The sequence below is a fragment of the Drosophila elegans genome, unplaced genomic scaffold (assembly GCF_018152505.1).
Source record: "Drosophila elegans isolate 14027-0461.03 unplaced genomic scaffold, ASM1815250v1 contig_208, whole genome shotgun sequence".
In the NCBI taxonomy this organism is placed as follows: Eukaryota; Metazoa; Arthropoda; class Insecta; order Diptera; family Drosophilidae; genus Drosophila; species Drosophila elegans.
In genome coordinates, this window is record NW_024545578.1 from 1976161 (window position 1) to 1991515 (window position 15355).

Here is a 15355-nt window from a genome sequence, read left to right on the forward strand (position 1 = left end):
ATAGAAACTTTGGTAAGTGTTAATGTAAGTTTTTGAAAAAACGAGCACATTGATAATAAGTATAACTAAGTAAACTATTATTTTGATTAGATTTATATTAATAAAAGGAGAAAAATAAAGTTTTCAAGAGTAAGTTTTTTTTAAGTATTCAATTTACTTAAAAAGTATATCCCCTTTATTAAAGAGTTAAATTTTCTTATTTAAAAAATATCTAAAATATACATTTCTTTTAAATTTTGTATCTTTGGGCGTGCCAAAGAATAAAATGATGCCATTTGAAATATATAGAAACATCGAAGAAAGAAAATTGAAAGTTTGCTTTTTGTAAAAACCATTTATAGCCATTAAAGAGCACAACGATACTTATTTTCTTTAAATAATAGTAACGAATAAGAAATTTAAAAATAAAAATTTTAAACAGATATATTAAACAGTTATTCCACTTGGAAATTATTTTCGATGACGTCCATGATGTTGATGCCGCTTTTGCCCAGGTTGACAGATTCCAAGACGGATCCTTGCTCGTTTTGCATGTAGGTCAAAAATTGGATAATTACATAAAACAGGTTGTTCGAGTCGTATAGGCAATCTTGCAGTTTGAATTTGCTGATAAGGTTGAACTTGGGATTGGGCTGTTGACTGTCGGTGGCCAAGATAGCGCAGTTTGCCTTGTTTTTCACACAGGACACGATGTCCTTGTCGGGTTTCTCATCCCGAATAATCACATATCGAGAGAAGAAAGGGCGCTGTCCAGCGCCTTGCGGCAATGGCATCAACTGGCTGTCCAAATAAACGCAAAATAAATGGAAAACTATGGCTGCATCTGTGGGCAGGTTTCCCTGCCACTCCTGACCATAGCTTGCCCTGCCCGAATTCCAGCGATAGTCTTCTATATAGGTGCCCTTCGATAGCTCCTTGATGCGCTGCACCAGGTACTCCTGATTACTGAAGCCGTCCAAAAAGGCCAACAGCATGGGGAACATGGGAACATGGGATTTCACAAACTCCTGGTTCTCGGCTATTAAACGCAGCCTCTTCTGACTCATTGCCCCTATTTTAAGGTCGTTTAGGCCACACTGTTGGAACACCTCATCTACATATTCGATCTCGTTGACCAAACGCTGCAGAATAGTAGTGGAAATCCAAAATCTCAGGTTGGCCACACACTGCAATAGTTTGTTTGGGGCGATAGGCTCTGCGAATTCCGAATCGCAACCACCAAAATTCTTTTCTGGTAGTGGAGTAAAATCGTAGGTGGTGTTTTTTTTAGACGTCGCATATTTTCTGTAGTTCCAAAGTAATTGGCTCTGGATATATAGCTTTTCCGAGTCGTCCGACATGTTGCGTTCCCGCTTTGCCCGTCTTATTAAAGCAGGTAATTTTCGGATATCGGTTATAAAATCTTCCCGGCAAACCTCCTCATACGGTGACTTGCAGGTGTTCTTTCGCCAATCCTTCTTTAACGACAATAAACAATCGTTCTTTTTCCGCCTACAGGAGTTGATGAAGGAGGAATGCCACTGGACAATGGGCATGTCGTCATTTATATCATTACACATTTTGTAACACTTAGCTTTCATCACCGGTCGAACAAAAACTGTTCCAAAACTGTTCTCTAAAATAAAAGAAATATGTTTAGATTTAAAGGATAAGTGGCTACACTCCCAAGAAAAACAAACCATTCTTGCCATCCAGCAGGCACTTTTGGTTTTCCGTCCCAACCACTTGGTAACCGCCACATATTAGCCACAAATATTTGCCGAAACAGGCAAGTGCATTCAGAGCAATAATGATGCAAATGATGCACTCCGCTTGGAACCTCCAGTATGTCCTGTTGCATGAGTAATGCAGCTGCCAAATGTCCAAGAGGAGAATCGACAGAATCACTAAGTAAAAGAAACATATTTTAAAATTGGTTTTGGCTTGAGCACCACGAAGGCGCAAATCGAGACTGCGCTGAACTACAGCATTTTTTCTGAGCGGCAAGTAGTTGCTCCTGGTGCAATTCATTATTTGCCAGAAAAAAAATATAAATACTCAAAATAATATTACGTATATATTTTGTTTTGATTAGATGACAAAATTTGCCTGGTGAAATGTGTATAATCGAACTTCGAATCAAATTATGGACTTATTAAAATAGAGAAAGTAGAGATTAAAACTAAATTATTTCAAGTTTTTTTTTAGTTTTGAGAAAAGCAGATGTAATTAAGCTGGTCTATAATAACAGTGTACAGCTTAAACAAATATATGTTGTTGGGCAATAAATTTGTTCAAACGAAAATGATGTGCTCTTAAATTTCTTTAAGGTTTTCAAAAAATTACTCATACGACTCGTATGCCAGTTACAAGCAAGTTACACATCGAAGCGGACATTTCAACGCATATTTTCCAACAATGGTTTACTGTTATGCCTTCAATGAATATTTTGCCTTACATCAGTATAGAAAAAAAGAAAAAGATATACAAAATTTTGATAAATGTTGTCTTGCCAAAGTAATGGGATTATTATTAATAATATTAAATAAAATGTTTGGTTTTAAATATTTAACACCAAGCTTTTTAAGTTTACGCTAACATTTGGTTTATGTACTGGCTAACAAAAAAAGCATTAAACTAGCGATGTAATGTTAGCGATTAATGTTAGACAAAAAGTGGATAAAAGCCGAATAATATTTAAAACTGTTTATATCAAAATGTTGAAATTTTTATAAAAATTAAATAAACATGTAGAGGATATCAAAGTATAATTCAATTTATTTAAGACTTGGTTACTACTTGAAAAGCCAGAAAAAAAATGGTCAATATGGCATCACTGATCACGATCACTGGGGTTTTCGTTAGTCGCATATTAACCGGCTGAGGAAACAGGTGCTCAAAAAAAAAGCTACATCAAGATCGGTAAATGCAATGTGATTTACCCTAACAATCAATCCGGAATTACAATTTAATACATTTTCACTAAAGACATTCGACGCATTTTGAGTTAAAAACAAAATAAAACCTTTACCTTTTAACTGAGCTAGTTTCTCTCGTGTGCGTGAGTGATAAGATTAGAGGAATGGGCAAATGTTTCGTTATGTGATAACAGGCAATTGGAACTTGGTAGTGTTGACCATAAAAAAATTAAGTGTAAATAAAAGAAGCTAAACTTGGAGAATTACTCATTTTGAAAAGCAGCGATTTAGTGCAAGCTCCACATGCGCAATTCTATGTGTTTGACAAATGACAGTAATCATCGGTGCCCGTAAACAAATTATGATATAGAAAGGTACATATATACATATGAGCAGAGGAGATATGCTCATATGAGCAGCTTCCGGCTTTGGCACCGTTTAAACTGAAATGTCCAGTGGAAAATTATCTAAATTGGACTGCGAGTGCTACTGTATCTGTGTCTGATATTGTGATTGTTATGGTTGGTGATGTTATAATTTTGTACTTTTTATAGGCGTAAACTCTTGCTGAACCGCTCTACATGTAAAAACTATTCAAAACCTAAAACTTATATCACATTTTAATAATGTATTGGTCTTTTCAAATTAAATCATAGCATTTTTAATATTTTTAATAAACTCATTTCTTTTATTAGAAATAGTAAGATATACATATTGCAATGCAATAAAGTGTTGAAATTACATATAGGAAAATAAAATAAAAATCGGAAACAATTGGGCTTTTGTTTTGTGACTGCAATTTATTCGATAAACCAAAAGTAAACCAAGATATGGAGAGTGAAAAAGTGAGCGGAACTTTAAAATATATATTATAGATAATCGCTCTAAAAGGAAAACAGCTTTGCAAACGCTTTAATCGCTTAAACGGTGGCCTTTAGAATTGGTAATATGAAATCCAAAAGCCATGAACGTGATCTACATGAAAATCTGGATCAGGGAACTTGTGAATAGCGTTAAAAAAAGCAGTAGAGAACGCAAATAGTCACTTGTTTTGTTTGTACTAGTGGCCATTGTCACTTGTTATCCGCTTGGGTCATTGGCATTAAAATAGTAGTCAGAGTTGAACAAAAAAACATAAAAAATAGTGTGCTGCACAGGTAATTCCCCCCGCTACGACCAAATTGACGTCACACAGGTAAAATCCATTGCAATGAACTCATTTCATTCCGTTTTAGTTTTGGTTTTAATTCGGTTTTCTTTTGTTGGTCATTAATTGGCAGACATGCAACTATTGCACCATAGCCATTGTATATATATCCGGCATAATGCTTTTATATTTCTTGAGTGTTTGAAGTGGTCAACGGGCTGCTTGAGGAAATATTAATAATGCATTTCTAATAACTAGTGAGCAGCGAATAGTGAGTGTGGAAAAAGTGATTGAACAACTTGCTGATTGAATACTTTGCTTGGGTGAAATCTTTAATTTTCCAACTAGGTTATCAGTGGCAACATTCAGGTTTTACCTAATAATTATTTTTTGATTAGATTTAAAATGCTTGACCATACATGAAAAAATATCTACCTTTTCACTGAAAAAAATTCACACATAATGTTTTTTTTAAATATTTTACTTTACAACATATACCGTTACTCATTAAAGAACATAATGGTTTATTAAGAACAAATATGCCAACAAATATGCCTTTAATATGCCAACTAGGTTATCCGTGGCAACATTATGGGTTAATTTTTGATAAGATTTAAAATGGAAGAAATTTCCACTGTTTCACTGAAAAATAGTTATCACATATTATTTCTGAAATATTATATCTTATAGCAGATAAAGTTACTCATTGAAGTATTTAATGGTTTATTTACAATGTAGAGAATTAATAGACGACTTTAAGACTTTAGTCTTTAATAGGAAAAAATTGAGAGTGTTTTACATTTTTTAAAATTTATTTATATAAATTTCTCTTTCTACATAACTGTTGCTTCAAATCTGAGTTGCCTGTGAAATATTTTACCCCACAACAAATAAAGTTAATTACTTAAGCAATTTCGTTAGGTTTTAATTTATTATTTAAGTTTCCTACTATACATTTTTTCTCAGTGCATGACTGTTGCTTCTAATATCAGTTGGCTGTGCTTAGACAGCGACACTGCGTGAGAGAAAAAATAGTTATCTGAGCGCTGCTTTTGTTTAGCCCATTTGTTTTGCCTGTGCTCTTTTCACTTGTGTGCGAGCGAGAGGAGTGGGGCAGAGTGAGCGAGAGGGAGAGGAACTACCTGGAGTTACCTACAACTTGCGACACCTTTTGACGTCGATCGCGGGTTCAGTAGCAATCGGTAGCCGGCGCCAGCAACAACAAACCCAAACACAGAACAATTAGTCGACCGAAATTCAGTGGAATATATTTATGCACATATATGTTTAAAAAGCGCACCGCACACAAAGTGAACCGTGTAAAATCGAGAGATTACGGTAAAGATATGGTAATGCAACGGTGGATGTGAACTGTAATACACTGCATAATGTATCCCCGAGATACGTTTAATGAGAGCATTACTCAACCTCATATTTTTTGCGCCCTTTTTTAGTTGTTTTGCGGTGATTGTGTTTAACGGTGGATTTTCGTTTGCACCTTGGCCAAATACCAAGTGATTCGGCCTAAAGATATAGAACCACTAAAAGATGGCCTCCAACAACAGCAGCACCACCGATCTGGACGGTCAGGTCAATGTGGAGGATTTGCCCATAACGTTCAAGGTGAGTGTCCACATTGCGAAATGCGTATTTAAATGCTGTGAAATGAGTGGCGCAAGTTCAGGTTCCAATGCTCATAAACCTCTTATATGATCAAAAATACAGTGAGAGTAAATTGGTTGAGAAATATAAATAGAAAACACGTTGTAGTTTTTTTATTTTAATGCTGACTTGTACAAAACTAGCTAAGCAAATTTGAACTTAAATAAATTCAAATGACATTTTCAAAACAAGTTAACATTTTCAAAAATTTTACTCGCAAATGCTTTATTAATTCTTAATCTTCGAACATCTGTCAGCATCAAAAATTCGAAGTCTTCATAAATATGTTATGTGTTTTCTATGACGTAAAAATTATAAGGCCTTTTTTATTTTTTAGTTTTTCTTTTTAAGGGCGTTCAAATGCTTAAGAAAAAAACTTTGTACATTTAAAGTTAAACTTTGACTTTATGTTTTTTATGGTTTAATTTTTAAAAATATGAAACCGAACAAAAGCACACATATGAGCTGGCCTACCACCCGCAAACGAGACATGGCCAAAAAAAAAGCCAGACACGCACGCGTTACGCCCTGCTGAACTTCAGTTGGGGGCGGTCGGGGGAGAGAGGGGTGTGGCGGTGGCACCACATGAGCAGCAGCAACAACAACTTTTTGGCTTGGCTGTGGACATCCGGTCGCAGGTCGGATGCAAATGAAGCGACTCTAACGGCAACGCATGCGCAGCGGAAGCCAAAGCCACCGATGAATAATGCCACACTATCCATGAAAACATCACTTTTTACTCACGTAGAATAGGAAACCTATACTTTTAAGTTTCAAAGAACGCTTGTTAAAATAAAAATTACTTTAAACTACTCCCACCACAGTTAATTTCATAGCTAGAATTTTATAAATCAAATTAAACGATATTATTTTCTCCGTACAGGTAAAATACATTGGTTCTGAGGTGGCTCGCGGATTGTGGGGCATTAAGTATACTCGAAGACCCGTTGACCTAATGGTGGGCGTGGCCAAGAACTTGCCGCCCAACAAGGTGCTGCCCAACTGCGACCTGAAAGTGTCCACCGCGGGCGTGCATCTGGAGATTATTGCGCCCAAGGCGAGCATCAATCACTGGAGCTATCCGATCGACACCATTTCGTATGGGGTTCAGGATTTGGTCTACACAAGGGTATTTGCCATGATCGTGGTGAAGGACGAGTCCAGTCCGCATCCCTTCGAGGTGCATGCCTTCGTCTGCGACAGTCGGGCGATGGCGCGCAAGTTGACCTTTGCCCTGGCCGCCGCCTTCCAGGATTACTCGCGACGGGTCAAGGAGGCGTCCGGCGAAGAGGATGGTAATGAGGGCACGCCCAGCGACACCATCACGCCCACGCGCCAAAAGTTCGCCATCGATCTGCGAACGCCGGAGGAAATCCAGGCCGGCGAACAGGAACAGGAAACTGAGGCGTAGTCGGGGGATTCACTGTACTGTACTTATGCCAATGTGATGTCTTTAGTTACTTAACGTCCAGTGTTCACTGTATTTGTAAATTGTAGTTCTCTCACCCGGTAGTTGCCTCATACAGCTAATTACCCAAAGCCTAAGTGTTAATACGATTTGTAAACGATTTTCTATAATAAACTACGAATATTGTATATTTGTGTTTTGATTGCAATTTGGTTTTAGATTCAGTTATAAGAATGATTATTTATTAACCTTTGTTTAAGGGTATTATTTCTTATTGTTAGGTGAGCACTAATTAAAGGTTCGTCTTTCAAGTCATTTGTTTATTTAATTATTAGAGGCTTTAAATAGTCGCTTTTGCAACATATAATTTCGATATATGCAACAAATAGGGATAATATTGATAGTTAAGATTGAAACTATAAGCTTTCAAAGTACAAAAAGATAAAAAAAAGGGAAATAAATTAATATATTTCAAAAATTTTGCCCTAACTTTTTGTTTAATGAAATATTTAAATTTCTCAAGTCAACTTTTTTGTTTTAATAAACTCCCTCAACTGTTAATTATTTTAGTCAAGTTTTTATGTTTATGTAATTTTGATCTTATGTTGCTTTTAAGCTGACCATCTCTATCGTTCAGAGATTGAATGCGAATTGGCAAGACACAGGACACTCAAACCTCTGCACGATGGAGTTGAAAAGCTGGCCGACAAATACCTTCCACAATAATTTTACCCACCTAAGTCAAACAAATTTAACGATTTGATTTTTTAATATTTTTTATTTTAAAATTTTTTGCAATTTTTTTTGTTTGTGTAATTTGTTTCTTTAACTCGTTGGAACAACAATTTCTAAACTTAAATTTCAACTCTCGTGCACGTTTTTCCTTTAAGAAATGGCCATAAAACTAGGAAATCAAAAAATTATTAAATTAAACTTGCCTAGGTGCAAATGAGTGGGATAGCGTTTTGGGGGGAACTAGGAGGTGAACGGGGTTCCGGTTCGGGCTAAGTGGGAGGAGTCTGATCCTCGCCAGGATTGCTATCGATCCCTCTGTATCATTCTCTCACTTGTTCTCTTTAACTGGCATCGGCACGGAATAGAAAACGACGCTTGCGAGCATCCATTTTGGGTTCCCGGACTTCTGATTGGGATTCAGTTTCCGGCTGAGCTTCCGTTTCCACCTTGCTCACCGTTACCGGCAGCGTTTGCACCTTGGACATGGCGGGTTCAGCGGCGGCGATGCGCTTGTAGATCGGCAGAATGAGCTCCTCCCTCTCCTCCTCTGGCTGGGATTCCTGCTCCGCCTGCTCCGTTTGCTCCGTGTTACTCTGAACCAGAGTCATGGGCTCGGATGCTCCTGGCGTAAGGATCAGCTCCATGGGAGCCATCTGATCCTTCTTGGGCGTCTGATCCAGGCGTTCTTTGACCAGCTCCACAATGTCATCGATGCTGATCGAGGGCATGTAGGAAGCGGTGACTAGACTCTCTTGCTGGTCATCATTTAGTTGAGTTTCTTCTGGTTTGGCCACCAGCTCATCTTGGGATTCTTGAACAAACTCCTTCATTTCTTCAGGTGAAGTTTCCTTGATTTCCTCAGAAGTTTCTTTTAGTATCTCCACAGGTATATCCTGAATATTTTCGCTAGGTATTTCCTTGTCTTCCTCAGGAGCTGAATCCTTGATTTCTTCAGGAGCACTTTCCTTGATTTCCTCGGCAGCAGTTTCCTGAGGATCATTTTCCTTGGCAACCTCTAAGCCCTCAGAGATTGCGGAAACAGGCTGAACTTCCATGGGAATCACCTTCACCGGGATCTGATAGTCCATGGGCATATGCTGCACCTGCATAATATTTATAATAGGAGAATCCTGCATCATCTGCGGCTTCTGAGACTTCTGATCCTCCGTTTCCTCCAGCAGTTGCTCCTCAACTGAGGCATTTTTGTCCACAATTTCGGGCTCTGGCAACTTGGCCTCCTCAATGGACACATCCGCATTATCCACTGCCATGTAAGTCTCTGGTTTCTCTTCGTTCTTTTTGAGTGTATTAAGAAAGTCGGTAATCAGTTGTTCGGCCTCGGCGGCCATCACAGGATCTACTGGCTTGAAACCGCCCAGGGATTCCTGTGCCTCTCCATCATGGTTATTATCTAGGATTTCCTCCACCAGTGGACTATGTTGCTCCATTTCGGGAGTGGCTGGCATACTTTCGGGTGCATCTGCTGGCTTGGCTGCTTCTAAAGTTTCAAGACTCAGGGATTCTTCATGGGAATTGCTTGTTTCCATAATAGTTGGTTCTGATTTTATTTGATCGGACATAACCTCATGGATTTCCTCTACCTTGGCTGGAACTTCGGGATCATCTTCGGCTTTAATTTCCTCTTTTAGTTTGATCTCTTCCACTGGTTTGATTTCTTCTTCTAGTTTGATTTCTTGCTCTGGTTTGATTTCTTCCTCTGGTTTGATTTCTTCTTCCAGTTTAGTTTCTACTTCTGGTTTGATCTCATCCTCTGGTTTGATCTCTTCATCTGTCTTGATTTCTCCTTCGGGCTTGATATCTTCCACTGGCTTGGTATCTTCTTCTGGCTTAACCTCTTCAGTTATCTTAGTTTCTTCCTGCTCGCTTTCCTGAGGCTTTGATTCATCCAAACTTTCCACAATAACAGCTGGAATCTCTTCAAAAGCTTCTATGGGCTTCATATCCTCGATCTTGCTATCAATCTGGACCTTTGTGGGGGCCATTTCTTCAACTACAGCCTCCGGCTGAACAAAAGTAACAGCTGGCTCGGAAGCCTGAACCTCTGGCTCATGGATTTCCACAGGAATCACTTCGGGCTCGGCAAACAGAGTTTGCAGTTTGAGTGTGGGTTGGGGCTCGCTGAGTTGGACCACAGCTTCGGTCACTGCCGGTTCACTTTCCACCACTTCCTCCACCGGTTTTATGGTAGTTGGCTTGTTGAATATCGCTGGACGTTTGCGAAGGCCATTGAAGAGTTCATTACGCATGGGTGGAGCAGCAATGGCTGGTTTAAACGCCTGGGGTCTCTCCTTGTTTGGTCGAATGGTAAAACGCTGTGGCTTAATGGGCTTGGACTCCACTTCTGCAAAAGCTACTTGTTCCGGAGCAGCCTCCATTTCAGGAGCAGCTGTTACTGGTACGGGAACCTTTCTTTGGGGTTGAGGCTTCCTGCGGTTTGGTTTGGGTTTCTGCACCTTGACTGGCTTCACGGGCTTGGCGGTCTGAACCTCAGGTTCCTCAGCCGGAACCTCTGGCTCCGCCTCAGGTTCTGGCTTGGATTCGGACTCCACCTCTTCCTTTTCAGGCTGCTCACTCTCCATAGGAGTGGGCTTGCTCTCCTCCTCCACAGGAGCACCAAAGTTGCCATTCAGTTCGTAGTACCTAGAGCTATCTGAGCACTCGATGGTCATGTCCTCGCGACGCATGCATGTGAAAGATTCCTGAAAGGAAGTGTTTCAATTAATTAACAAATAGCTAATGTTATCAATTCGTGGACACCCACCTGACTGAAGATGGTCTCCTCGGGGCAGATGAAACTCCAGCGGAAGGTGTTTTCCCGGCCATCGGCATAGGTAACCGGCAGGCAAACATGGAAGATCTGGCAATCGTTCTCCACATCCGCGTAGTAACCATACGTCTTGTTGGCACACGAGAAGTTATCCGTGATGTCCGACCGAATGGAGGTGGCATTGCTGGGTAGGGTGAGGGTTCCCAGGGAAGAAGCCTCCGCCGGAGCTGATTCAGCCTCCGTTTCGGTCTGCTCCGGCATTTCCACCTCAGCAGGCACAGGGTCCTCACGAGTCACAGTGGCTTTTCTTTTCTGTGGAATAGAGAAGGAATAATAAAAGCTTATATGTTTGGGGTAAATTTTACCGCTATAGAAAGAGTTTAGCTTATCTACTCATCTCTGAGATTTTTAGATTGTTTCAATTATAAAAACTTTATTTCCTTTTTTAAAATGCTGATATATTGTATCAAAAACTTTAGAATCTGATAATGTTAAGTTATCATCATTAAAAATTTAATTATTTGTTATATTATTCAAAAAATAAAGAACAAAAAAAACCAAAAGATAATATACATATTATGGAAATTATAAAAGATAATAGATATTCAAACAATTTTGATAAGATGTCTTAGGAATCTGGATTCTCTGAAAACTCTACGAAAAGGTGTCCTAACAATACATCGTATTCCAACTTTATTTTCTGTGTATGATTAGCCAGCTGTACGATCCATTCAGCTAACGAGGTACGTGATTAGCATGGATAATCCCATAAATTCAGCACGTGACTCTGCGATCGGCTAGGCACCCGAAAAATTTCACTTGTGTTCTAGTTTTTGTCTACGCGCTGGCAAGTGAAAATTATATCGAATCGAATTGAATCGAATCGAAATGGAGACCCTAAACCCAACCCACTGTGCACTTCGCACCTGTTGCCGCCCTTTTATGGACCGCACTGCAATTGAAGTCACTTTCGAATGGAACACCGAAATATTATCACATAATATTTTAGCCATATGGATTTGTTATTAATTTATTATTTTGGCCGCTGCATTTCAATGAGTTTGGGGCGAAAACTTTCAGTCGTCAGAGACCTTTCCCGAAAAGGTCCCCCCCAGTAATGAGTAATGCAAATCGAACACTCTGGTATTGGCCATTCTTGGAAGCCATTTTCAGTGATTTCGCTGGCGAATTCTTGCCGGCTTCTACCTGTCATTAAGCCACCTGCAAGAGTGCCTATAAATACCTTAGACCAAGTCTTTCAGTCTTGGCCGTTAAAAAAGGCTAAACGCTTGGCATACCAAATAAGCCAGGCCAAAGATGTAGGAGAGAGGCATATTCAAATATGCAAATCTCAACAGTGAGTCCAGGCCGTGTCCCATTAAAATTTCAAGCGTATGGCTCGGCGGGCTGGCAAACATTTCATTAACAGTTCTCCATTTCCGTTAAGGCGAACGGAAGTGGACTTTGGTGGTCAAGCTGTCTGCTGGATATATCCGATTACTCACCTGGTGGCTACTTAGTGGTCCTGCACTGCAGGTTGCCATCAGTACGAGCAGCAAGCACACGGTTGTCCACATTTTCACAAACAGTTTAGATTAGCTATGGTCACTATATATATCACTGGGCACTATAAACATTCGATAATCCAGGGACTTTTTCTTTTTGGTTTGATTTTTACGAAGTTAGTGTGGGTTCTGTTTAATCCAATTCGATATCCAGGCTTATTTATGGGGTTCAAGTAAAACCAAAGCTTGCACTCGCACTGCGGACTCTTTGCACACCTGTGAGGCACCGTTGGCTGGAAAATACTAACTGCGACCGTCCACCGCGACGCCCAATTTATATATTCTTCGCGTTGATTTATTAAGAATGCAAAAAGGCAGAGAAACCAAAGAGTCACGCACACACAGAGAAAAGAAGACCGAAGAAAGGTGGGTACTTACTGTGGTACAGTAACAACTCAATTACAATCACACACACAATTACCAAGTGGAACCCTCTTCTTCTCTGCCGACGTGACATTGCGTATACGCACTGTGTGTTGGTGTGGGTGTCGGTAAGTCTGGCGCGCTTGCGCTTAAAGTGTGCCGATGTATGTGGAATCCAAGTTGTGTGGAACTAGAGTTGAAGAGTTAGCTGACAACGAAAAAGAGCTGTGGAAAAGAGGATGGTCATGACCATGATCTTCTAAAGATTTGATACAGTATAAGTGCGAGATTTAAAAATATTAAATTCCATAATATTACCTGCCAGGGCACAAATACTTCTGGCATATTTTGGCTTTAAAAGTAGTAAAACATAAACATCTATCTTACCGTGATTCCTCCTAGACAAATAAAAATGGTCCCCATTAATCTTAGTAAGAAACATTTTAATAAACATATAATATTTAATCCATTGTTAATTAGATGGTGGTAGATGGTGGGAAATCGGTTTATTTTTAATAAGATCAATGCTTAAATCTTCTTCTAAAAGTGGTCTTGCTTAGTCCGAAATTTCTTGTGAACACAATTTATAGCGCAAGAAAATACTTTTTCCCAGAATTTCAGAAGGAACTCATTATTATTATAACGAATAATATTCATTCTGCTGGAATCCAAAATACATCTTTTTGAAGTGATTGCCCTTAAAATTAAAAGTAAATACCTTATTAAACCCCATACCTACATTGAAATTCAAGATTCCTCCAGTTCCGGCTGCCAAGATTTCTCAGAGAACCCACTTAGTTCGGTGACAAAGTCTTATTACCAAGAAATTGTTTGCCCATTAGGAGGCAGATGGGTGACAAAGACACGAGACCACAGAGCAGATTACACTCGAAAGATTGCCCCGCCAACGACGTGAGATTGCAATTTTATGGTATATGTTGGTAGATGGTATAGCATGATTCTTCTAGAGATGGGCAAACAACAATTCGATGGTTCATTGGCTTGGCCCTGGGCACTCTGCGTGGAAGGATTATGCAACAAACGAAATATCATCATGCAGTGACTTTCACACACCCAAAAAAAAAAATCATAAAAAAAATGAAGAGACTGAAAAATAAAAATAAATCCCATCCGAAACTCCCAAAATAAGCGAAGCCTATTAAGGCGCATTAGCAATTTAGAATGGTGTGCTACCATTTCGCATGCGAACGAGCCGCCATCGAAGTCCACGTATTTTTTGTGGTGCCGTATTACGCGACAATTATGAATTTCTAATTTCATGTTTAGTGTTTAGTGCCCGCCCTTCCACTTCTCTATCCCTCTGGTTCTATCAAAATCACGTACACCACATCGCAGCTCAAAAAAGCGAAAGCCCCAGAGGCCAATGGCATCGGAAATAGCTATACAGAAATATAAATAATTATGATATTTCTTTTTAATTATGTATTAACTACCAGTGGCGCTAGTTAGTTTTCATGGCTGTACTTACTCATAAATGTTGAAGGCGGCTGATCACAGGTACTTTTTTTGGACTATCTGATGTTGTTCATCTTGTAAGCTCCTGGCATAATAATGAACCTAGGTGAACACATGGGCTCTGAAAGATCTTGTTGCCAAGGTTAAATATTAAATTGTTGTTAAATTTGTATTTACATTTGTACTGATAATGTACTTAACTATTTTGTCTGCATTTTTGTAAAAGTATTTTAGAAATCTTATACAAAAATTACTATTTTTATGGAAATGCGTTTGGGAAGTGTTCCTTTTAGCGACGTTTTAATAAATGATTTATAAACAAAATATTAAGAACGTTTTAACATTTAAAGATTTATTTGTTTTATCAGAGTGCTTTAAGCTCTCTATTTTAATATTACTATCTGGAAAAGAGACTTAAACATGGATGTAAGAGAAGGTCATTTAAAATCTACTTTAAAATCAACAAAATTATTCGAACCAAGAATAATAAATCAAATTTTGTATTTTTTTGTATTCTGAAATGCAGAAAATTTATTTTAAGAACGATTAAATAAATAAATTCTCCTGATAAAAATCTTTATGACTTAATGACTCCTTTTAATCAAGCTCATAAAGCACATGCCTTCATGCACTTTATTGCACTTGGCAACAAAGTAACTTAGAATGCTTTTTGCATGCTATGTTTGCCAGTAAAGAAAGACATAAAGGGCCCAAGCCCAGAGCGAATCGTGCAAAGATAAGCCAGTTGACAACAAGTAGACGTGTTGAGGTTGAGGCAGAAATTCTACGTTCAAGCAAAAATCAGAATCATGACTGGAATTATGATAAATAAATTTATTAATAGACAGGAGGAAAAAAGTTGGGTATTATTTAAAAAAATGCAGCAGCAAAAACAGACTTTGACTTTTTCTTTTGGACTTTTGGAGTTTTCAGCCTCGATTATAATGCAGCGAAAAAACACTTAAACACTTTCTAAAATGCAAATTGCACTGCAATGGAAAATCATGAGTGCTTTTCAATTTCAAAAACTGAAATTAAACATGTGGGCGTTGGAATTAAATTGGAAATGGAATTGGCCCTTCATTTTCTGCCACTGATCACTGAGTCGCGTGCACGCTGCGTATACGTGATGGGCAACGGGCGATGCAGGGCCACTTTCTAGCAGCAGTTAAATTAATTAAGCTCCCATCAAATGCCCGAGTTGACAGTTCACCTGACAGCGGCACGTCGTCGCCTGTCACTTAGTAGAGCATTCCGTGGAACGCGCTTAGAAATTATCCAAAAAACTATTTGCCAAATCTCCTGACCCACGCA

At 38.9% G+C, this 15355-nt stretch overlaps 3 protein-coding genes across 4 annotated transcripts; 1 reads left to right on the plus strand and 2 right to left on the minus strand.

Moving 5' to 3' along the window:
• Positions 1–375: 375 nt before the first annotated feature.
• On the minus strand, positions 376–2087 carry LOC108145601 (transmembrane protein 209-like). The gene is made up of 2 exons (XM_017271135.2): positions 1680–2087; positions 376–1615 (listed from the first exon to the last, which is right to left on the minus strand). The coding sequence occupies exons 1-2, from the start codon at positions 2008–2010 to the stop codon at positions 435–437; spliced, it is 1512 nt and encodes a 503-aa protein (XP_017126624.1). The 5' UTR covers positions 2011–2087; the 3' UTR covers positions 376–434.
• Positions 2088–2834: 747 nt separating this feature from the next.
• On the plus strand, positions 2835–7302 carry LOC108146439. 2 transcript variants are annotated; one of them, XM_017272443.2, is made up of 3 exons: positions 2835–2901; positions 5499–5667; positions 6590–7302. In XM_017272443.2, exons 2-3 carry the CDS (start codon positions 5593–5595, stop codon positions 7115–7117), a joined length of 603 nt encoding a protein of 200 aa, XP_017127932.1. In that variant the 5' UTR covers positions 2835–2901; positions 5499–5592; the 3' UTR covers positions 7118–7302. The 2 variants fall into 2 exon arrangements, with proteins under 2 accessions (XP_017127932.1, XP_017127933.1); XM_017272444.2 differs by lacking the exon at positions 2835–2901 and adding an exon at positions 4557–5393.
• Positions 7303–7934: 632 nt separating this feature from the next.
• On the minus strand, positions 7935–12459 carry LOC108146513 (titin). Its single transcript, XM_017272549.1, has 3 exons — positions 12143–12459; positions 10632–10949; positions 7935–10569 (listed from the first exon to the last, which is right to left on the minus strand). Exons 1-3 carry the CDS (start codon positions 12212–12214, stop codon positions 8191–8193), a joined length of 2769 nt encoding a protein of 922 aa, XP_017128038.1. The 5' UTR covers positions 12215–12459; the 3' UTR covers positions 7935–8190.
• Between the last annotated feature and the right edge of the window lie 2896 nt (positions 12460–15355).

Bases quoted from the DNA above. Each gene is read 5' to 3' on its own strand.
- LOC108145601 (XM_017271135.2), bottom strand. From the start codon at position 2,010: ATGAATTGCACCAGGAGCAACTACTTGCCGCTCAGAAAAAATGCTGTA. The intron at 1,616-1,679 runs GTTTGTTTTTCT...CTTTTATTTTAG, and splicing joins CCTGCTGGATGGCAAGAATG to AGAACAGTTTTGGAACAGTT.
- LOC108146439 (XM_017272443.2), top strand. From the start codon at position 5,593: ATGGCCTCCAACAACAGCAGCACCACCGATCTGGACGGTCAGGTCAAT. The intron at 5,668-6,589 runs GTGAGTGTCCAC...TTCTCCGTACAG, and splicing joins ATTTGCCCATAACGTTCAAG to GTAAAATACATTGGTTCTGA.
- LOC108146513 (XM_017272549.1), bottom strand. From the start codon at position 12,214: ATGTGGACAACCGTGTGCTTGCTGCTCGTACTGATGGCAACCTGCAGT. The intron at 10,950-12,142 runs GTGAGTAATCGG...TCTATTCCACAG, and splicing joins GACCACTAAGTAGCCACCAG to AAAAGAAAAGCCACTGTGAC. The intron at 10,570-10,631 runs GTGGGTGTCCAC...ACTTCCTTTCAG, and splicing joins AGGAGACCATCTTCAGTCAG to GAATCTTTCACATGCATGCG.